We start from the raw sequence: 22,903 nt of genomic DNA, 5'->3' as shown, positions 1-22,903 counted from the left end.
CGGTGCATTCCCTGAACTCGATAATGTTAGTGCCGTGCGTTCCCTGAACTCGGTAGTGTCAGCGCTGTGCATTCCCTGAACTCGGTAGTGTTAGCGCTGTGCGTTCCCTGAACTCGGTAGTGTTAGCGCTGTGCGTTCCCTGAACTCGGTAGTGTCAGCGCTGTGCGTTCCCTGAACTCGGTAGTGTCAGCGCTGTGCGTTCCCTGAACTCGGTAGTGTCAGCGCTGTGCGTTCCCTGAACTCGGTAGTGTCAGCGCTGTGCGTTCCCTGAACTCGGTAGTGTTAGCGCTGTTCATTCTCTGAACTCGGTAGTGTTAGCGTTGTGCGTTCCCTGAACTCGGTAGTGTTAGCGCTGTGCGTTCCCTGAACACGGTAGTGTTAGCGCTGTGCATTCCCTGAACTCGGTAGTGTTTGCGCTGTGCATTCCCTGAACTCGGTAGTGTTCGCGCTGTGCATTCCCTGAACTCGGTAGTGTTAGCGCTGTGCATTCTCTGAACTCAGTAGTGTTAGCGCTGTGCATTCCCTGAACTCGGTAGTGTTCGCGCTGTGCATTCCCTGAACTCGGTAGTGTTCGCGCTGTGCATTCCCTGAACTCGGTAGTGTTCGCGCTGTGCATTCCCTGAACTCGGTAGTGTTCGCGCTGTGCATTCCCTGAACTCGGTAGTGTTAGCGCTGTGCATTCCCTGAACTCGGTAGTGTTCGCGCTGTGCATTCCCTGAACTCGGTAGTGTTCGCGCTGTGCATTCCCTGAACTCGGTAGTGTTAGCGCTGTGCATTCCCTGAACTCGGTAGTGTTCGCGCTGTGCATTCCCTGAACTCGGTAGTGTTCGCGCTGTGCATTCCCTGAACTCGGTAGTGTTAGCGTTGTGCGTTCCCTGAACTCGGTAGTGTTAGCGCTGTGCGTTCCCTGAACACGGTAGTGTTAGCGCTGTGCATTCTCTGAACTCAGTAGTGTTAGCGCTGTGCATTCCCTGAACTCGGTAGTGTTCGCGCTGTGCATTCCCTGAACTCGGTAGTGTTCGCGCTGTGCATTCCCTGAACTCGGTAGTGTTAGCGCTGTGCATTCCCTGAACTCGGTAGTGTTAGCGCTGTGCGTTCCCTGAACTCGGTAGTGTCAGCGCTGTGCGTTCCCTGAACTCGGTAGTGTCAGCGCTGTGCGTTCCCTGAACTCGGTAGTGTCAGCGCTGTGCGTTCCCTGAACTCGGTAGTGTCAGCGCTGTGCGTTCCCTGAACTCGGTAGTGTCAGCGCTGTGCGTTCCCTGAACTCGGTAGTGTCAGCGCTGTGCGTTCCCTGAACTCGGTAGTGTTAGCGCTGTCCATTCTCTGAACTCGGTAGTGTTAGCGTTGTGCGTTCCCTGAACTCGGTAGTGTTAGCGCTGTGCGTTCCCTGAACACGGTAGTGTTAGCGCTGTGCATTCCCTGAACTCGGTAGTGTTAGCGCTGTGCATTCTCTGAACTCGATAGTGTTAGCGTTGTGCATTCCCTGAACTCGGTAGTGTTAGCGCTGTGCGTTCCCTGAACTCGGTAGTGTTAGCGCTGTGCGTTCTCTGAACTCGGTAGTGTTAGCGCTGTGCATTCCCTGAACTCGGTAGTGTTAGCGCTGTGCATTCCCTGAACTCGGTAGTGTTAGCGCTGTGCATTCCCTGAACTCGGTAGTGTTAACGCTGTGCATTCTCTGAACTCGGTAGTGTTAGCGCTGTGCATTCTCTGAACTCGGTAGTGTTAACGCTGTGCATTCCCTGAACTCGGTAGTGTTAGCGCTGTGCATTCCCTGAACTCGGTAGTGTTAACGCTGTGCATTCTCTGAACTCGGTAGTGTTAGTGCTGTGCATTCCCTGAACTCGGTAGTGTTAGCGCTGTGCATTCCCTGAACTCGGTAGTGTTAACGCTGTGCATTCTCTGAACTCGGTAGTGTTAGTGCTGTGCATTCCCTGAACACGGTAGTATTAGCGTTGTGCGTTCCCTGAACTCGGTAGTGTTAGCGCGGTGCATTCCCTGAACTCGATAATGTTAGTGCCGTGCGTTCCCTGAACTCGGTAGTGTTAGCGCTGTGCGTTCCCTGAACTCGGTAGTGTTAGCGCTGTGCGTTCCCTGAACTCGGTAGTGTCAGCGCTGTGCGTTCCCTGAACTCGGTAGTGTCAGCGCTGTGCGTTCCCTGAACTCGGTAGTGTCAGCGCTGTGCGTTCCCTGAACTCGGTAGTGTCAGCGCTGTGCGTTCCCTGAACTCGGTAGTGTCAGCGCTGTGCGTTCCCTGAACTCGGTAGTGTCAGCGCTGTGCGTTCCCTGAACTCGGTAGTGTTAGCGCTGTCCATTCTCTGAACTCGGTAGTGTTAGCGTTGTGCGTTCCCTGAACTCGGTAGTGTTAGCGCTGTGCGTTCCCTGAACACGGTAGTGTTAGCGCTGTGCATTCCCTGAACTCGGTAGTGTTTGCGCTGTGCATTCCCTGAACTCGGTAGTGTTCGCGCTGTGCATTCCCTGAACTCGGTAGTGTTAGCGCTGTGCATTCTCTGAACTCAGTAGTGTTAGCGCTGTGCATTCCCTGAACTCGGTAGTGTTCGCGCTGTGCATTCCCTGAACTCGGTAGTGTTCGCGCTGTGCATTCCCTGAACTCGGTAGTGTTCGCGCTGTGCATTCCCTGAACTCGGTAGTGTTCGCGCTGTGCATTCCCTGAACTCGGTAGTGTTAGCGCTGTGCATTCCCTGAACTCGGTAGTGTTCGCGCTGTGCATTCCCTGAACTCGGTAGTGTTCGCGCTGTGCATTCCCTGAACTCAGTAGTGTTAGCGCTGTGCATTCCCTGAACTCGGTAGTGTTCGCGCTGTGCATTCCCTGAACTCGGTAGTGTTCGCGCTGTGCATTCCCTGAACTCGGTAGTGTTAGCGTTGTGCGTTCCCTGAACTCGGTAGTGTTAGCGCTGTGCGTTCCCTGAACACGGTAGTGTTAGCGCTGTGCATTCCCTGAACTCGGTAGTGTTCGCGCTGTGCATTCCCTGAACTCGGTAGTGTTCGCGCTGTGCATTCCCTGAACTCGGTAGTGTCAGCGCTGTGCGTTCCCTGAACTCGGTAGTGTCAGCGCTGTGCGTTCCCTGAACTCGGTAGTGTCAGCGCTGTGCGTTCCCTGAACTCGGTAGTGTCAGCGCTGTGCGTTCCCTGAACTCGGTAGTGTCAGCGCTGTGCGTTCCCTGAACTCGGTAGTGTCAGCGCTGTGCGTTCCCTGAACTCGGTAGTGTCAGCGCTGTGCGTTCCCTGAACTCGGTAGTGTCAGCGCTGTGCGTTCCCTGAACTCGGTAGTGTCAGCGCTGTGCGTTCCCTGAACTCGGTAGTGTTAGCGCGGTGCATTCCCTGAACTCGATAATGTTAGTGCCGTGCGTTCCCTGAACTCGGTAGTGTCAGCGCTGTGCATTCCCTGAACTCGGTAGTGTTAGCGCTGTGCGTTCCCTGAACTCGGTAGTGTTAGCGCTGTGCGTTCCCTGAACTCGGTAGTGTTAGTGCTGTGCGTTCCCTGAACTCGATAATGTTAGCGCTGTGCATTCTCTGAACTCGGTAGTGTTAGCGCTGTGCGTTCCCTGAACTCGATAATGTTAGTGCCGTGCATTCTTTGAACTTGGTAGTGTTAGCGCTGTGCATTCTCTGAACTCGGTAGTGTCAGCGCTGTGCGTTCCCTGAACTCTGTAGTGTCAGTGCTGTGTGTTCTCTGAACTCGATAGTGTCAGTGCTGTGCGTTCTCTGAACTCGATAGTGTCAGTGCTGTGCGTTCTCTGAACTCGATAGTGTCAGTGCTGTCCGTTCTCTGAACTCGATAGTGTTAGCGCTGTGCGTTCCCTGAACTCGGTAGTGTTAGCGCTGTGCGTTCTCTGAACTCGATAGTGTCAGTGCTGTGCGTTCTCTGAACTCGATAGTGTCAGTGCTGTGCGTTCTCTGAACTCGATAGTGTCAGTGCTGTCCGTTCTCTGAACTCGATAGTGTTAGCGCTGTGCGTTCCCTGAACTCGATAGTGTTAGCGCTGTGCGTTCCCTGAACTCGGTAGTGTTAGCGCTGTGCATTCCCTGAACTCGATAATGTTAGTGCCGTGTGTTCTTTGAACTCGGTAGTGTTAGCGCTGTGCGTTCCCTGAACTCGGTAGTGTTAGCGCTGTGCGTTCCCTGAACTCGGTAGTGTTAGTGCCGTGCGTTCTTTGAACTCAGTAGTGTCTGCGCTGTGCATTCTCTGAACTCGGTAGTGTTAGCGCTGTGCGTTCCCTGAACTCGGTAGTGTTAGCGCTGTCCATTCTCTGAACTCGGTAGTGTTAGCGCTGTGCGTTCCCTGAACTCGGTTGTGTTAGCGCTGTGCGTTCCCTGAACTCGATAATGTTAGTGCTGTGCTTTCTTTGAACTCGATGGTGTTAGCGCTGTGCATTCTCTGAACTTGGTAGTGTCAGTGCTGTACGTTCTCTGAACTTGGTAGTGTCATCGCTGATCATTCTCTGAAATCGGTAGTGTCAGTGCTGTGAGTTCTCTGAACTCAGTAGTGTCAACGTTGTGTGTTCTCTGAACTTGATCATGTCAGTGCTGTGCATTCTCTGAACTCAGTAGGGTTAGCACTGTGCATTCTGTGAACTCGGTATTGCTAGCACTGTCTGTTCTCTGAAATCAGTACTGTTAGCACTGTGCCTTGTCTGAACTCTGTTGCCTGGCTGACAATGACTGCATCAAAATACACATTCTAGAGAACTTGAATTACTCTACAGCGGACATGGATCAAATTACACACTCCAGACCAAGTGTTGGTTGAGTATTGTTCTCCCTCTTCCTTTTGGTGATGATGTGGAGATGCCGGTGATGGACTGGGGTGGACAAATGTAAGCAATCTTACAACACCAGGTTATAGTCCAACAGTTTTATTTGAAAATCACAAGCTTTCGGAGCTTACCTCCTTCGTCAGGTGAGTGAGGTTCTAAAATCGCAGAGCATATATTAGGCTGGGAGACGGTCACAGCAATCAAAGGTGTCGTTAGTGTTCAGACAGGTTAGCCACGGAAAACATTACATCCCAGTATACTGAATACACAATGGGTTAGATTACACAGACAAAGATAGAAGTGACTGCTGAAATGTTCCCCGACTGGGAGGGAACCCTCCTGTCTGGCGATTGTTCCCTCCCAGTCGGGGAACACTTCAGCAGTCAAGGACATTCAGCCACCGATCTTCGGGTAAGCGTTCTCCAAGGCGGCCTTCAAGACACACGACAACGCAAAATCGTCGAGCAGAAATTGATAGCCAAGTTCCGCACCCATGAGGACGGTCTCAACCGGGATCTTGGGTTCATGTCACGCTACACGTAACCCCACCAGCGGAAAAAAAAGTTATCTGTTTTTAATACAACTGGACATTCTCTCTCTCTCTGCCTTTCGGGTCTCTTTCTCTCTTTGTCTGTGGATTCTGACCCATTGTGTATTCAGTATGCTGGGATGTAATGTTTTCCGTGGCTAACCTGTCTGAACACCAACGACACCTTGGATTGCTGTGACCGTCTCCCAGCCTAATATATGCTATGCGATTTTAGAACCTCACTCACCTGACGGAGGAGGTAAGCTCCGAAAGCTTGTGATTTTCAAATAAAACTGTTGGACTATAACCTGGTGTTATAAGATTGCTTACATTCCTTTTGGTGAGAATAAGGAATTTGCGTATTTGCAACACAATGGTGTAAATAGACACATCCAATTCTGAAGTACTTATTCGTCCCAATGGGTGCTCTATGGGGCACAGTAGTTTCTGTGCTGTTATCATGGGAAGGTCATCTGTGGAAAATAACTGTCAGATTTGAATAATGGACACGTTCGTATAGGTGGATATTGTGGCGTTCGACTCAACTGTCTTTTGTACAGAAGTCAGAGAGCAATTTTGCAGGGCATTCCGTTAGATAATTAAATAACTGGGTTGAATCAATTGTCTGTGGAAAGAGCAGCTAGAAGGGTAATATGGCCAAACCTCTTTCCATACTTCCTTATTTTCTAAAGCGCCAAGTGTAAATGTGGAGCAACCACAACTCTTGTTACCACAAATGATGCAATCTTCCACACAGCGAGGAATTTCTCTATCAACAATTGCTCCATGATTTAATCTGTTCTCTAATATTAAACAAAAACAATTGTCATTTGTTTTAATATGTGTAAGCTGTTTTAATCTGCCTCCTTGCTTTAGTATCACTAGTAATGGTACGCACACCTTGATATTTCACTAAGATAAAAACAGTTTTTTAAATGCGTTTGAAGTATTGTCCATGAATACAATCCAAATAAAAAATAAAATGAAATCCAGAGAGACATTTTAGTTGTTCAAAAAATTTGCCCAAAATCTGTAAACCTTTACTTTTTAAGACCTTATCGGACACATTTGAAGCAGATAACAGTTTCATCTGTATGCCTGCGTAATAAATGGCCTGCTATTGACATATTTCAGCTGTATTTTCAATTTGTTTTTATCTGTCAGTAAAACAATATGCATTTTTTTTTACTTTTCTTCAAATTCAGTATGGGAATGAATCATGACAATGATCATCCATCCTGTGCAGATGGCCTCCATATCATGTCTGGGGAATGGATCAAAGGACAAAATTTGGGGGATGTATCCTGGTCCCGGTGCAGCAGAGATGATCTGGAAAGATTTCTCAGGTATGTACATACCAGATTTTCATTGCTACTGAAATTATGCCCATAGTTGTTGTTTTGTTGCAGCAATTTAATATAACAGACAATAGGCCTTGAATAAACTTAATATAAAGAACTAGTTTAACAGCCAAATTTTTCCTCTAATTTCCATTGTTAGATTCAACAAGAAAGATAAGAATTTACTTTAAAGAGGTACCAGAGGGTTTCATTTCCTCTGGTGTGTGCTGATTAACAGATTTGTGTAAAATTCCTTTGTGTGCTATTTTGGAGCAGTCTTTAACCCGTTTAACATTATTGGGTGAAGTAATTGTTAAAAAAATGCAAATGTGTTAACCAGTATACCATCAGAGGAAATTAAATCCCTAAGTATATTTTGAGTATGTTTATGCATTTAATCATTTTAAGTCAATAACTTGTTTGCATAATTGCATTCTGCTAGAACAAACATTCTGTAATGAATTATTTATCACATTGTTAACTTTCGATACAGCAGTGTTTTTAATAGCGTTCACATATGGCATAGGATCTTCTCTCTTAAGGTTGATAACTCTGCGATTTGCTGTAAAATTGGACCGCAGCAACATTTAAATATGATTGATTTGATCATTTATGCTTTCTGGCTGTCTGTACATATGTAGTGAACGCACGACTGCCAGCTGTAATAAGAGTTCTTACAGAACCCGTTAAAGTTGTAAATTGGTTATGCTGGTCAAATTCATCAGTAGCATAACAATCTAGAAATTCATTGACACCATGCCCGTTTTACAAGTGTAAAATTATGCAAACAGGTTATTGACTTAAAATGATACAAGTGTAAAACGGGCGCCCAAGCATCCAATATGGCAGGCGGCATGCACGCGCACGAAAGTACGCCTCCCACCATGTTGGTAAAGGCTGAATTATAGGTGTCCAGGGCCCACAACTAAAACAGGTGTTAGCTTCTTTGCATATGCAAATTAGGGTTGCCAACTCTTTGATGTATTTATGAAGATTTGATCACATGGCATTCAATCACATGACATTGCTGTTGTGATGCTTAATCACATGACATTCGATCACGTGACATTGCCCACTGTTTGTAAATGTTATTGCATCTACCTTAGTTGAGTGTCTTACTATCACCAAGCCCCGAATAAAATATTTGACTTTTTGTTTTATAGTGAGGTGAATAACATAATTTATAAATCAAAGAAAGAACATAAAAGAATAGAAATATTTAAGGATAAATAATATTTAAATCAAAGCTACATCTGTAGTGTTTCTACTGTATTGACCGTAATGAGAAACACCAAGTAAATTCCACTGATTCAATAAAAATATCAACATAAGTAACTTCTAACTAAAGTTTTCGTACACTTTTATGACTTTTTACAATACACAGCAAGTTATAAAAACAATAAATAAAACCAAAACCAAACCTAATTCAATTCACTGACTCCCACACCCCACCGCTGAAGCCCAGTTTCAGGGAGCCAAGGCACAGTCCTCAGGGAGCAGCACCAAAGTTGCCTGACTCCTGTAATAAAACATGCACATCACAGACCGACATGAACTCTCTTTCCCTCCAGTTTGTGTTTCTTCCTCCCCCAGTTTGTTTCTCTCTCCCTCCCTCCCTCCCCGGCTTGTGATTATTTCTCTCTCCCTACCCAAGTTTGTGTCTCTTTCTCCCTCTGTCCCTCAGTTTGCGTCTCTCCCTCCCTCCCTCCCTCCCCAGTTTGTGTCTCTCTCCCTCCCTCCCCAGTTTGTCTTTCTCTCTCCCTCCATCCCCTAGTTTGTGTTTCTCTCTCCTTCCATCCCTCAGTTTGTATTGCTCTCTCTCTCCCTCCCCCAGTTTGTGTTACAATCATTAATGAAACAGTGCGCTGTGAATAGCAGGGGAGCTAGCAGGGCCCAGACAATGCAAATTAGCTGCAAGCTACGGCAGCCAGGGTACTGCGCAGTCGTGAACTGTGCGTACGTGGATCATTTCTCCCAAGTCGCCAGCAGCTGCATTCAGGATACCAATTGCCCATTCCAGTAGACTCCCGTCGAAAGCGAGAGAGTTGGGAACCCTAATGCAAATAGGGGCCTTAAGCCTCTTTCAGGACTCCTTGCTGAAATGGGGCTGCCGGGCCAGCTGCGTCCAGGATAACCAAGTCTACATGTGGCCTAACCAGCAGTTCTTAAAGGGACCTCTGGAGGCCACTACCAAAAAGGTAAGTTTAAAAAAAAATACTTAGCTGAATCTGAAGCTGGAATGCTCCTCCTGGCTCCACAGTGGTACCGAAGGCCATTGGCAGCCCTGCAAGTGACGCAGCGGCCTTTGCCGGCAGGCAGTAAGTGTCCACAACTCACTGCTCTGATTTAAATGATACCCGAGGCCCAATATCGAGTGTGCCTCGGGCCTACCCCCTGGTTAATATGTCATACCTCCCTTATGATCCTTCCTTTGATCATGATTTAATTATGCTACTTCTTTTATGAAGTTCTTTATATGTCTTCTAGGGCAGTACTGTCAATAAAATAAAATGTTGCTCAGTGTAGGGAGTGGATGGTACAGTAGGTCAGCATGCTGTCCTTTCATCTCTGGGACTTGGTTCCAATCCAGAAAGACCGATACAATGAAAGTCTTTTTCTGTTAGCTGTAAGTGTCTTATGTGAAATGAGCTTGTAGTCTCAATCCAATTCTTAGCATAAAAAGTGCCCCTAATTTGGCGCTGTATTGGCTGCCTCACTCAGAGGCCATTAGGTTGGCTGGTATGGGGAAGGGTAATGTCGCCTCCAGTGAAGTAGCGGATGCTGCTCTGAGTTTGGAGTTAAAGCATATGACACCCTTCACATTCAAAAGCACAATTTTCACAAAAAAGAGAGTTTGCTTAAATAGTCATGCTTACTGTCGAACTTTACAGACTTGGAGCACCACTTTGTTGGCAATTACTAAGTACATAAGGCAAGTATGAATTTTATGCTTTGTTGACACATCTCCGAGGGAGCACCCCGGAATGTTAGTCCAGATGTCTTAACCATGCTCACTGGTGCCTGTGCCGCAAATACTTTCTCATAGAATGGGAGAGCTTTATGGTACTAAAGAGGACATTTTCCGACTTTACGTTTCTGGCTAAATAGCCAGCTAACCAAGAGTGTGAAGTTGAACAAACATCAGAGGACGGATTTTCTGCTAGAGTTATTCTGGTTTCTCCAGTATAACTCCAGCAGGCAGGAGTGTAAAATCAGGTGAAGATCTATTCCACTGGTTCCCCACAGAGCACTGCTAGGATTTTCCAGAAGGGAAGCTGAATGTGGAATACGTTCACCCACATGTGGGTGACAGTATTCCAATGATATGTTAATAATGAGAAAACAACACGTTGCAGCAAAAAAAAAATAGTCTTTAACTGTCCTGGAGGCAGTCAGCCAAGCTCTTCTGCTGCAGCCCTTCTTTCCCCAAGGCCTGCAGGAGCGATTTCCCATTGTCCCACAAGGCAGGCTCTCCTTATTTAAATAAAGCTGACCCTAACCCTGAAATTGGCCAGGGTCAGCACCACAGCCCCAGGAATGGATAGATGTCCCATCCTGCCAAAGTTGCAGTGACATTGGAGCTATTATTTTTTTAGTTAGTCCAGAAAGAACACTCTACTATCCAGTTCATTTATCTGCATAATAGTCTGTCTATAACAGTTTCAAACAACTTGTGTGTTAAGTGCAAAATTGGCTTGAAAACAACAGATAATGCAAAACACTGTTGATATTGATTTTGGCAGCTTTCAGTCGTTTTTAATAACTAAAGTAAAGATCTTCCCATTTTGCCAGCACTTTCTGCCTAATGATTGAGTGACCTCATTTTTATAAGGTTCCCTTGTTATGCTGCATATTAATTATAGCAAATTCCGCTGAGGGTTAAAATACATTTCTAAGGAAAGATTTATGATTACATTTGATGCTTTCTTCCGCATTTGAGTTTTGAACTTGCACATCATAATTAAAGAATCTACAATCTTAAGCATACAGTATGTATAATGAGTTCAGGGGTCCTCTACTGTTTTTGTAAAAATCTATAATTTTTTATGCTCTGTGCATGAACCTCTTGTGAAATATTTACAAATTCTGAAAATACAGCATTCTAGGGCAAATTCAGTGAAGTTTCATTTCCGGATCGAACCTTGCTTAGACAGAAGTGCAGCTTGAAGAATTAGGCCTTAGTGTTACAGCCCCACCTCTGACCCACACTCCCGTCTGACAAGGCTCCATATTAGGAACCTCATCTCACTGAATTTACTCGTCTGAGTACCTTTCATCCTGTTTTCCAAGGATTTAATAATGTCTTTGGCACTAGCATATTGCATTAACCAATATCATGAGAAAAACAATCAAAGAAATTATGTTTTATGAGTGGCAATATTTTACCAGAGAAATATTTTTTATCACTAATCAAAATTAACTATATTACAAGCAAATGGACTTTCAGTGCAGTTACTTGACCATTATTGTTGCTACAGTGCAGAGAGGCACATTTCTATCAGGAGGATGTTGCATGTAAATTTAACCTTCAACAACACCAGAACGCTGTGGGCTACGTTCTCATCCACACTAAGGGTCATGGCCCGCATAACCCCTGTCCTCAACAAGCTCCTGTGTCTTCCTGTACCTCAGGAAATTGACTTTAAGATTCTCATCATCACCTCGAATCCCTCCATGGCCTGACCTCTACCTATCTCCATGTTCTTCTCAATCCCTATGTCCCTGCACACACCTTTAACACCTCCGACACTGGGCTTTTACTGTTTCTTACTCCCTTCCCTCTATTATTGGCGGCTGCTGCTTTAGGCATCTTGCCACGCCCTCTGGAACTTTCTCCCTCAACGTTACTGCCCCACTACCTCTCTCCCTACTGTTAGAAATCTGAAGAGCCTTCTCTTTGACCTTCCTTCCACCCTCCCAGTTAAGTGTCCACTCGCTGATACGCCACTCTGTAAAGCAGTCTGAGATGTCTCCTTGTCTTTAAATTTTTGTAGTTGTATCATTCCCTTATTGTCCTAGCATTTCAAAGGTTGGAAAATAATGGGCACTGTGACCCAAATTTCCAACATGCTCTCTTAGCGAGTAAGGATACCCAACAGGAGCTATCTGTTTATCTCTTATTTCCTCCTGTCAAAGATACATCAAATTACTTTGGGTCTTCATGCAACTATAGGACAGTTGAACCACTGCTCTATGCATGGGTAAAAAATACCTGGACATAGAGAATTGTAAAAGAAGAGTGACTGCAATTGCTTTCGATACCCACCACATACTCTGTTCCCTAGCTACCAACTGTGCCTTCAGCTGCCTAAGCCCTAAGCTCTGGAATTCCCTCGCTAAACCTCTCCACCTCTCTCCTCCTTTAAGACGCTCCATAAAACCTATCTCTTTGACCAACTTTTGATTACCTGTCCTAATATCTCCTTAAATGGCTCAGTGTCAAATTTTGTTTGATATCGCTCGTGTGAAGTGTCTTGGGAAGTTTTACTATGTTAAAAGCGCGATATAAATGCAAGTTATTGTTGTTGCTGATGCAAATTAATGTTTTAACGTAGCCAATGTAGTTTGTCTGCAAAACAATCCTTCATAATTATGCTCTTCAGAGAGAAGGAAAATGCAGACGGTGAGGCCAACCATTCGACCTACATTTCCCTCCTGCCACCCCCACCCTAACCGCAACTGGCCTCACTTTCCCCATGGCCCCATGTAAACGGTGGCCGAGGGGAAGAGGTCCGGGTCCCCAGTGGATATACCTCTCGTCCACTTGTGTTACTGCCACTCCTTGGGGCCACTACAGGGAACTTAGCGACAGGCCCCAGAGAGCAGCGATAATGGTCCTGAGATCCTCCCAGGGAGGGAGAGGGCCTTGTTGCAAAAGTCTCGCTTCATCGGAACACTGTTGCCTGAATAATCCTAGCCTAGATATCTTTTTGCATTTATTCAGAGTATTTCTCATCTTGTAATAGTTACACTCCTTCTATGAAATTAATTGACTCCAGAGATCAGCAAATATACAGAAACCTAACTTTTAAAATGAACAACAGAGCACAGCTCTGTGCTTATCTTCACTGGGGCCATTTTCGGGTCGCTACCATCTTGTTTGCACCTAAAAATGGGACGGTAGCAGGACCAAAACCGGCAGACGGTTTTCAGGTAGATGCCGTACTCTGACAATGTGGAAGATTGCTTAGGTAAGTGCTTTCCACAAAATCCAACCCAGTCAATTATCACCCTATCAGCCTCCCCACAATCATCAGCAAAGTGTTGGAAGGAGTCATCAACAGTGCCATCATGTGACACCTACTCACCAATAACTTGCTGACACTTAATTTAAGTTCCGCCTGAACCACTCAGGTCCAATACTCATTGCAGCCTTGAACCAGGTATGGACACGAGCTGAATGCCAGAGGAAAGAATAAAACCGGACGGACCACCCGGCATCGGACCACTAGGCACCGGACACGACAACGGCAAACCAAGCCCAGTCGACCCTGCAAGGTCCTCCTTACTAACATCTGGGGACTTGTGCCAAAATTGGGAGAGCTGTCCCACAGACTAGTCAAGCAACAGCCTGACATAGCCATACTCACAGAATCATACCTTTCAGCTAACGTCCCAGACTCTTCCATCACCATCCCTGAGTATGCCCTGTCCCATTGGCAGGACAGACCCATCAGAGGTGGCGGTACAGTGATATACAGTCAGGAGGGAGTGGCCCTGGGAGTCCTCAACATTGACTCTGGACCCCATGAAATCTCATAGCATCAGGTCAAACATGGGCAAGGAAACCTCCTGCTGATTACCACCTACCGTCCTCCCTCAGCTGATGAATCAGTCCTCCTCCATGTTGAGCACCACTTGGAGGAAGCACTGAGGGTAGCAAGGGCACAAAATGTACTCTGGGTGGGGGACTTCAATGTCCATCACCAAGAGTGGCGCGGTAGCACCACTACTGACCGAGCTGGCCGAGTCCTGAAGGACGTAGCTGCTAGACTGGGCCTGCGGCAGGTGGTGAGCGAACCAACACGAGGGAAAAACTTACTTGACCTCGTCCTCACCAATCTACCAATCTACCTGTCGCAAATGCATCTGTCCATGACAGTATTGGTAGGAGTGACCACCGCACAGTCCTCGTGGAGATGAAGTCCCGTCTTCGCACTGAGGACACCATCCATCGTGTTGTGTGGCACTACCACCATGCTAAATGGGATAGATTCAGAACAGATCTAGCAGCTCAAAACTGGGCATCCATGAGGCGCTGTGGGCCATCAGCAGCAGCAGAATTGTATTCCAGCACAATCTGTAACCTCATGGCCCGGCATATTCCTCACTCTACCATTACCAACAAGCCAGGGGATCAACCCTGGTTCAATGAGGAGTGTAGAAGAGCATGCCAGGAGCAGCACCAGGCGTACCTAAAAATGAGGTGCCAACCTGGTGAAGCTACAACTCAGGACTACATGCAAGGTAAACAGCGGAAGCAACATGCTATAGACAGAGCTAAGCGATTCCACAACCAACGGATCAGATCAAAGCTCTGCAGTCCTGCCACATCCAGTCGTGAATGGTGGCGGACAATTAAACAACTAACTGGAGGAGGAGGCTCTGCAAACATCCCCATTCTCAATGATGGCGGAGTCCAGCACGTGAGTGCAAAAGACAAGGCTGAAGCGTTTGCAACCATCTTCAGCCAAAAGTGTCGAGTGGATGATCCATCTCGGCCTCCTCCCGATATCCCCACCATCACGGAAGCCAGTCTTCAGCCAATTCGATTCACTCCACGTGATATCAAGAAACGGCTGAGTGCACTGGATACAGCAAAGGCTATGGGCCCTGACAACATCCCAGCTGTAGTGCTGAAGACTTGTGCTCCAGAACTAGCTGCGCCTCTAGCCAAGCTGTTCCAGTACAGCTACAACACTGGCATCTACCCGACAATGTGGAAAATTGCCCAGGTATGTCCTGTCCACAAAAAGCAGGACAAATCCAATCCGGCCAATTACCGCCCCATCAGTCTACTCTCAATCATCAGCAAAGTGATGGAAGGTGTCGTCGACAGTGCTATCAAGCGGCACTTACTCACCAATAACCTGCTCACCGATGCTCAGTTTGGGCCACTTGGCTCCAGACCTAATTACAGCCTTGGTCCAAACATGGACAAAAGAGCTGAATTCCAGAGGTGAGGTGAGAGTAACTGCCCTTGACATCAATGCAGCATTTGACCGAGTGTGGCACCAAGGAGCCCTAGTAAAATTGAAGTCAATGGGAATCAGGGGGAAAACTCTCCAGTGGCTGGAGTCATACCTAGCGCAAAGGAAGATGGTAGTGGTTGTTGGAGGCCAATCATCTCAGCCCCAGGCACTGCAGCAACTCGCCAAGGCTTCTTCGACAGCACCTCCCAAACCCGCGACCTCTACCACCTAGAAGAACAAGAGCAGCAGGCACATAGGAACAACACCACCTGCACGTTCCCCTCCAAGTCACACACCATCCCGACTTGGAAATATATTGCCGTTCCTTCATTGTCGCTGGGTCAAAATCCTGGAACTCCCTTCCTAACAGCACTGTGGGAGAACCGTCACCACACGAACTGCAGCGGTTCAAGAAGGCGGCTCACCACCACCTTCTCAAGGGCAATTAGGGATGGGCAATAAATGCTGGCCTCGCCAGCGATGCCCACATCCCGTGAACGAATAAAAAAAAGATGAGAATAACTGCCTTCAACATTAAGGCAGGATTCAACCGAGTGTGGCACGAAAGAGCCCAAGTAAAACTGAGGTCAATGGGGATCAAGGGAAAAACCTTCCAGTGGCTGGATTCATACCACGCAAAGCGAGATGATCATGATTGTTGGAGGCCAATCATCACAGCCCCAGGAATCGCTGTAGGAGTTCCTTAGGGCAACATCCTCAGCACAATCTTCAATGAACTTTCTCCATCATAAAGTCAGGAATTCTACTAAATACTAAATCAGGAGGGGCAGCTGAATCCAAGGAGGGCAGTTCAGGAGCTTGAAATGCATTACACAAAATATGTAAGTGGGCAAGCCAATGGCAGATGATTTATTTCCAATATGCGTAAACTGCAGGCATGCCAAGCTAAAAAACTCGGAAAAGCTAGTTGATTTCAGACACTTTTTTATTTGAAAGCTGAAAGATATCTAGGCTAGGATTATTTAGGCAACGGTGTTCCGATGAAGCAGTATTTTGCAACAAGGCCCCCTCCCTCCCTGGGAGGATCTCAGAACCATTATTGCTGCTTTCCGGGGCCTGTCGCCAAGTTCCCTGTGGTGGCCCCAAGAAGTGGCAGTAACACAGGCGGACGAGGGGGAAATCTGCTGGGGACCCGGACTTCTTCCCCTCGGCTACCATTTACATGGGGCGGTGGGGAAGGAGAGGCCAGTTGAGGTTAGGGCGGGGGTGGCAGGAGGGAAATGTAGGTCGAGTGGTAGGCCTCACCATCTGCATTTTCCTTAATTCTCTGCATCAATCCCACCCAATTTCGGGCGTGATCACTGAGAAAAATGATGGCCTTATTGTGGGGAAAAAATTATTTGTTAATTTATGAGGTTGGTCACGACAGTATATTAAGTCAGACATTCAGCATTATAAGGGAATAATTCATCATGTTTTATTATTAGAGTTCATCACTTTTAAATTCAGTCAATTTTTACAATCATTTTCAATAAGCAGTGCCATCAATAGGACTGAGAAGTCCTCCTGTTGCTGTTCAACTTGTACATTTATGCTCAGCTGCAGCTATACACATAAAAATTCACACCATCTATAAATTAAAACACATGTAAAGTCAGCAAATTAAATTCCTAGCTCTTCCAAAGATTACTCCTTGTTCTATTAAAACATCCTCACTGCTCAATTTTCTTCATATGGGCAAGTACCAAAAACAGAAACAGACCCAGCACTCTGCCAGCAGACCAACAATGCTTCAAGTCATTTATTGCTACATCATCAAAATAGTCTAATATGTATCTGCAACACACTTCTCTCTTGTGCCTGTTCTGGCCTGTTATGTTGTTCCTTCAAAGTGCTACCAGAGGGCCAGGAGAGTGAGAAGTCGATGGATGTGCCACACTAAAGTGTGTCCCACGGGACTTAGGGGGCCTTATTCTAAGGGCTGATGAGTCCAGGGATGGTCCCGGAAAGCTGCATATCTGCTATGGCTTCCTGGACAATCTAGTTCTGCATTCTTGCTGCTTCAAGTGAAGTGGTAGGACTGCTGAAGCATTTGCTCATGCTGCTGGCCTGAAGGAAAAACCTCATTGGACTGCACTCCTACTATTCCACTGGACTATGATTGGGTGCTTACTGATCTGCAGGTGTGAAGATTTAATGGCAGAACTGAAAGCCCAGAGAAGCTGTGTACCAGAGATGCTGAAAGCCCTTTAAAATGATGCCTGAAGATCTTGGAAACTGGTTGCCATTGATCTTTCCACTTGGCCCCTATGATCTGAAAACCAGCAGAAAGTGCCTCCACGGAGGCATTGATTGGGCTGGAGGTCTCAGCAGAGGGTGGGGGGGCGGGGGATGAATGCAGTGCTTCTGGAGCTGCCATTTGCTCCAGTGTGCACTGCATCGATGAGAATCCCTCCCTGATGGTGCTTTATAGAATGATGTTGGACTCCACCACTATCCTGACCACCTGCTGCACAACTTCTGAGTTTCTGCATGTATGTGTGATGCTCAGCCAGCAATCTTCTTTTCAAGGCAGTACAACCGAGATCTGAGTCCATGGGTTTTAGAGCCATAGTGGCTCCTGAACCTCCACTCTGCAATGTTAGCCTCCACTACCATTATTTCCTCCTCTGGCTTCCTTGTGTTCATTGCATCACCTAATGTCAAATCCCCATCTATACTGTCTCTTCACCCCTAACTGGATTTCTGCAGGCTGGTGAGTGGTGGGAGAGGATGAGTGACAGAGTGGGTGAGTTGGTGGGTGCTTTGCCAGAAGTAGAGGCGCCTGGTACTTCTTCCTTCTCATTTTCTTCTGCTGTTTCCCGGTTCGTGGGTTCTGAAGATGAAGAAGAGGTACAAAAGGTGTTCAGGTGTGCAGGAAATTCACAGCAGCGCAATCAGGAGTGTCAAGAGAATGCATGCATGAGAGCTGTCTATTCTTCTGCTACAGAATGGAGAAGGGACATTGATTGTCAGCACAAAATGACTGTGGGGGCAGGGACTCTCGTTTCTCCATCACCCACAGCTTGGTTAGACAATGACTCCAGGAGTGTCAGCAGCTCTTCTTCTTGACAGGTTAGAACTTGTATCCCAGGGGCGAGGGGTTGCCTCCTATAGCCAGCGATTCTCTTATATTACAGACAGTCTTCTTCTGCAAGAAGTGTGAATTGGCTGTAAGAGGCTCGGAAGCTTACTGCTTGCACACTGTGAGTATTCATAGACTGGAGGGGGATAATAGCAGCTGGAAGGGAGTAAGGACATGGGAGCAGAGGCAAAAAAGGGTCAGAACGCATGGCAGACTGTGAGGGACGATATATTCTAGTGTTACATGTGAGAGGGAAATAGGACTTTAGGACTGCAACCTAGCACTGAGGCAGGGAGTGATGCTATCCCATTGAGGGTTGACAAAGCACTAATGACATTTATTTGGACCACCTATTACCTTTGCTACCGTTCATTAAATTTCTTCCTAAATTGGAGGGGTGTCCTGGGGGTCATGGAGGTGGCACTCACATCCACTGCCATCCCATCCACATTGCACAATCCCACATCCTCCAATCTGCACGCCAGATCTCATCAATCTGCTGATCTGAGTTGGTACCAGGCCTGCGAGAGTGTGTGCACCTAGGTTCTCTGCTGATGCACTAGGGACCTTGGTGCAAGAGATGGACAGAAGGAGGGACATCCTATAAATGCAGTGGGGGGGGCATAGGCCCTCCAGTCATATATCCAAAAGGCAGGGGGAAGCAGCGGAAGACAAAGTCAATGCCAGGTGCATAGCATCGTGAACATGGATGTAGTGCGTGAAGAAGTTCAATGCTTTGACATGAGTGGTCAAGGTGAGTGAGGTCAACTGTCTCCTACCAACCGCTCCATGCACTACACCCCCCCCATCCCCCACATACCAACAAACTTTTTCCATCACTACTCAACTCTTCCAACCAGATGCTTCTTCTCACCCTGACACATTACCACTGTTTCAAGCCGCCCACCCACAACTCACAGGTCACACACACTGGCAGATATTCAACCATGACGGGCACATCACCCAGACACACGTCCCGCTTTCTTGCAGGAGAAGGTGGCGCATATCAGGAAACAGCAAGTGGCAGTGGCACTTTGCCCCTCGAGCCTGTTCTACATTCAGTGACATTATGGTGAACCTGTGACCTAACTCCATATACCTGTCTTAGCCCTATATCCCTTAATACCCTTGGTTCACAGAAATCTATCAATCTCAGATTTAACATTCATAAGTGAGCTAGCAAAAACTGCCGTCTGCAGAAGAGCATTCCAAACATCTCCCACCCTTTGTGTGTAGAAGCATTTCCTAACCTCACTCCTGCATGTCCTGGCTCTAAATGTTAGGCTATGTCCCCGCGTCCTAGTATTGAAGTATAGGAGACCTCCAAAAACAGTTACAAATGTCTCGGTAGCCAGAAGCAATAATCCAGCCACTAACCTGTAAATCCTGCCTGGTCCCTTTAAATAGCGCTGGTGGGGGGTCCTCCAGGCACTCTAAGACACGTTCAGATGGTCGGAGTTAAGACTGTGCATTGAGTTGAGCGTTAAGTCCCAAGACGCCATCTTGGATGTCAGAGAGGTTGTGTGGCGCCGAAACAACGGACGCTACACGGCCCAATTTAGCGCCCTCTGTATTTACCTTTTATAAATGGAGTTGCCCAGTGTATATCACTAACTTTGAACCATTTGTAAACATGTTTGATATCACTTATCTCCCCCAACAATACAACACTTTTTCAGTGAAGATAATTCTGTCTGGGTAGTTTTCTAGGATCAGGCAGACACCTAAGTAATCAGGAGATGTAGGCTCAATAAGCACAAAGCGCTGCACCTCTGTAATGAGCTCAAAGGTGAAATCTGAACTCCACACGGACAGAAGTCATGCTGTGATTATCTATATAAAGGTCTTACTAGGATTAACATGCTTTGCTTCTGGTTCAATTGAAGAACAAGTGGAAGTCTTAGCTGGAAACCTCCATCATTCACGTTCCTTTGTGAGTTTTTGATTTGGAAAGCCTATTAGTTGGTCGAAAAAAATCAGAACGCATTTATCAATTCGGCTAATAGGCTTTCTAAATACTAGGGAACCGATCAGTTGTTTGTATCTGTTTCTCAGACTACATGTCCCAACTGGAAGCATTATCGTACATGGTGATGCAACTGTTTTGTGGTCCAATATGTAAAAAACCTATCCTCCTTTGCACCAGAGATGCGGGTGGTTGATCCTCTCCTGGTAACTCAATGACAGGCAATGATGTACTGCCTTTTTGTTTGTGTGCTGGATCTTTTTGGCTAAAATTTATTGTGGCATATCAAATTTACTTGACAGCACATCTCCTGTCAGATTTTATCTCCTTCTTCCTGAGGTAACCTGAGGTGTGGACATGTCCAAAGTTATGGCCCTGGCAGCTGGAGAACTGTGTAACTGAAAACCAGAATTCTTGATTGCAATCAGGATTGAAAAAGTGGCAATTCATTTTTCTCCTCTCAGTAGCAATTTTACAGACTGCTGCAAACCAAGTGTAGCATGTGACATGAAGTGCCGTTGTTTGCCTGTTGTTATCATGTCCCTTTTATATTTCTTAGGGTAGAATTACATATTTTTATTAAAAGCTTGATGAGTCACAATTTAGTGTTACTCATCAACGTTTCTGTGACACAAGTCACATTTGTGGAAAATTTGCTGAGAATACCTAATTGTTAATGAATAATGAATCCATAATCTGTTTACTCTCATATATTTTGTTGGCAAGTTCTATGCTGTCATGAGAATGTTCCGCTGTGTTTCATCGCAAAGTGGTCCATAATGTGTTATATACCCTATGTAAAACAGAAGAGCAAAAATCCGAGTGAATTTAATCTTCATTTGAACCAGGTTTAGTTTCATTTTGTTGAAGAAATAGGGGTAGAATCCACAGATTAGTGCTCCTGGGGCAGAATTTGTTCCCGGGGAGTGTGTATGTAGGATATATCATGCATCCGCCGCAGACCCTCACCCACCAAAGCGCAAGACAGAAAGTCACGTGACTGCAGCCCTTGACTTTCCATTGGTTCCAAATCCATTTTAATGGTCAGAAAATAATGGTCTGAGTGTCTTCCTCACTTCTTGTCTGGGTCTGTTGCAGACTAATTGATAGAGATTGATTGCCATGATTAGTCAACAACTCCATTATTGTTGTATCATGCGACTACCAGGATAGCAGAAAACAAACTGGATGAACTGTGGTCATTTCACGTCAAGCAATTCCTGTATTCCTACGACTGAGCTCGTTTGGTTTACTGATAAGTACGGTAGCATAGTGGTTATGTTACTGGACTAATAATCCAGAGTCATGAGTTCAAATCCCGCCATGGCAGTTGGTGAATTTAAATTAAAATTAATTAAATAAAAATCTGGAATTAAAATACTAGTATCAGTAATGGTGGCCATGAAACTACCGGATTGTCGTAAAAACCCATCTGGTTCACGAATGCCTTTTAGGGAAGGAAACCTGCCGTCCTTACCCGGTCTGGCCTATATGTGACTCCAGACCCACAGCAATGTGGTTGATTCTTATTTGCCCTCTGAAATGGCCTAGCAAGCCACTCAGTTGCAAAATCTCGCTACAAAAAGTCATAATAAGAATAAAACCGGATGGACCACCCGGCATCGGACCACGAGGCACCGGACACAACAAGGGCAAACCAAGCCCAGTCGACCCTGCAAAGTCCTCCTCACTAACATCTGGCGACTTGTGTCAAAATTGGGAGAGCTGTCCCACAGACTAGTCAAGCAACAGACTGACATAGCCATACTCACAGAATCATACTTTTCAGCCAATGTCCCAGACTCTTCCATCACCATCCCTGGGTATGTCCTGTCCCACCGGCAGGACAGACCCACCAGAGGTGGCGGTACAGTGATAAACAGTCAGGAGGGAGTGGCCCTGGGAGTCCTCAACATTGACTCTGGACCCCATGAAATCTCATAGCATCAGGTCAAACATGGGCAAGGAAACCTCCTGCTGATTACCACCTACCACCCTCCCTCAGCTGATGAATCAGTCCTCCTCCATGTTGAGCACCACTTGGAAGCACTGAGGGTAGCAAGGGCAAAAAATGTACTCTGGGTGGGGGACTTCAATGTCCATCACCAAGAGTGGCTCGGTAGCACCAGGACTGACCGACCTGGCCGAGTCCTGAAGGACATAACTGCCAGACTGGGCCTGCGGCAGGTGGTGAGCGAACCAACATGAGGGAAAAACTTACTTGACCTCATCCTCACCAATCTACCTGTTGCAAATGCATCTGTCCATGACAGTATTGGTAGGAGTGACCACCGCACAGTCCTCGTGGAGACGAAGTCCCGTCTTCGCACTGAGGACACCATCCAACGTGTTGTGTGGCACTACCACCGTGCTAAATGGGATAGATTCAGAAGAGATCTAGCAGCTCAAAACTGGGCATCCATGAGGCACTGTGGGCCATCAGCAGCAGCAGAATTGTATTCCAGCACAATCTGTAACCTCATGGCCCGGCATATTCCTCACTCTACCATTACCAACAAGCCAGGGGATCAACCCTGGTTCAATGAGGAGTGTAGAAGAGCATGCCAGGAGCAGCATCAGGCGTACCTAAAAATGAGGTGCCAACCTGGTGAAGCTACAACTCAGGACTACATGCAAGGTAAACAGCGGAAGCAACATGCTATAGACAGAGCTAAGCGATTCCACAACCAACGGATCAGATCAAAGCTCTGCAGTCCTGCCACATCCAGTCGTGAATGGTGGTGGACAATTAAACAACTAACTGGAGGAGGAGGCTCTGCAAACATCCCCATCCTCAATGATGGCGGAGTCCAGCACGTGAGTGCAAAAGACAAGGCTGAAGCGTTTGCAACCATCTTCAGCCAGACGTGCCGAGTGGATGATCCATCCAGCCAGACGTGCCGAGTGGATGATCCATCTCGGCCTCCTCCGGATATCCCCACCATCACAGAAGCCAGTCTTCAACCAATTCGATTCACTCCATGTGATATCAAGAAACGGCTGAGTGCACTGGATAC

General features: G+C 46.7%; 1 protein-coding gene across 1 annotated transcript in view; it reads left to right on the top strand.

The window, feature by feature from the left end:
* The window catches only part of LOC137321076 (A disintegrin and metalloproteinase with thrombospondin motifs 19-like), a 464,190-nt gene that overhangs the window by 175,438 nt on the left and 265,849 nt on the right, over window positions 1-22,903 (top strand). Inside the window, exon 9 of the mRNA XM_067983256.1 lies at window positions 6,509-6,649. Coding sequence (XP_067839357.1) covers window positions 6,509-6,649 — 141 coding nt within the window. The remainder of the gene's footprint in view (window positions 1-6,508; window positions 6,650-22,903) is intronic.

Source organism: Heptranchias perlo, chromosome 4 (assembly GCF_035084215.1).
Source record: "Heptranchias perlo isolate sHepPer1 chromosome 4, sHepPer1.hap1, whole genome shotgun sequence".
In the NCBI taxonomy this organism is placed as follows: Eukaryota; Metazoa; Chordata; class Chondrichthyes; order Hexanchiformes; family Hexanchidae; genus Heptranchias; species Heptranchias perlo.
Note: the sequence above shows the minus strand (reverse complement) of the source record. Positions and strands in the feature narration are given on the sequence as shown.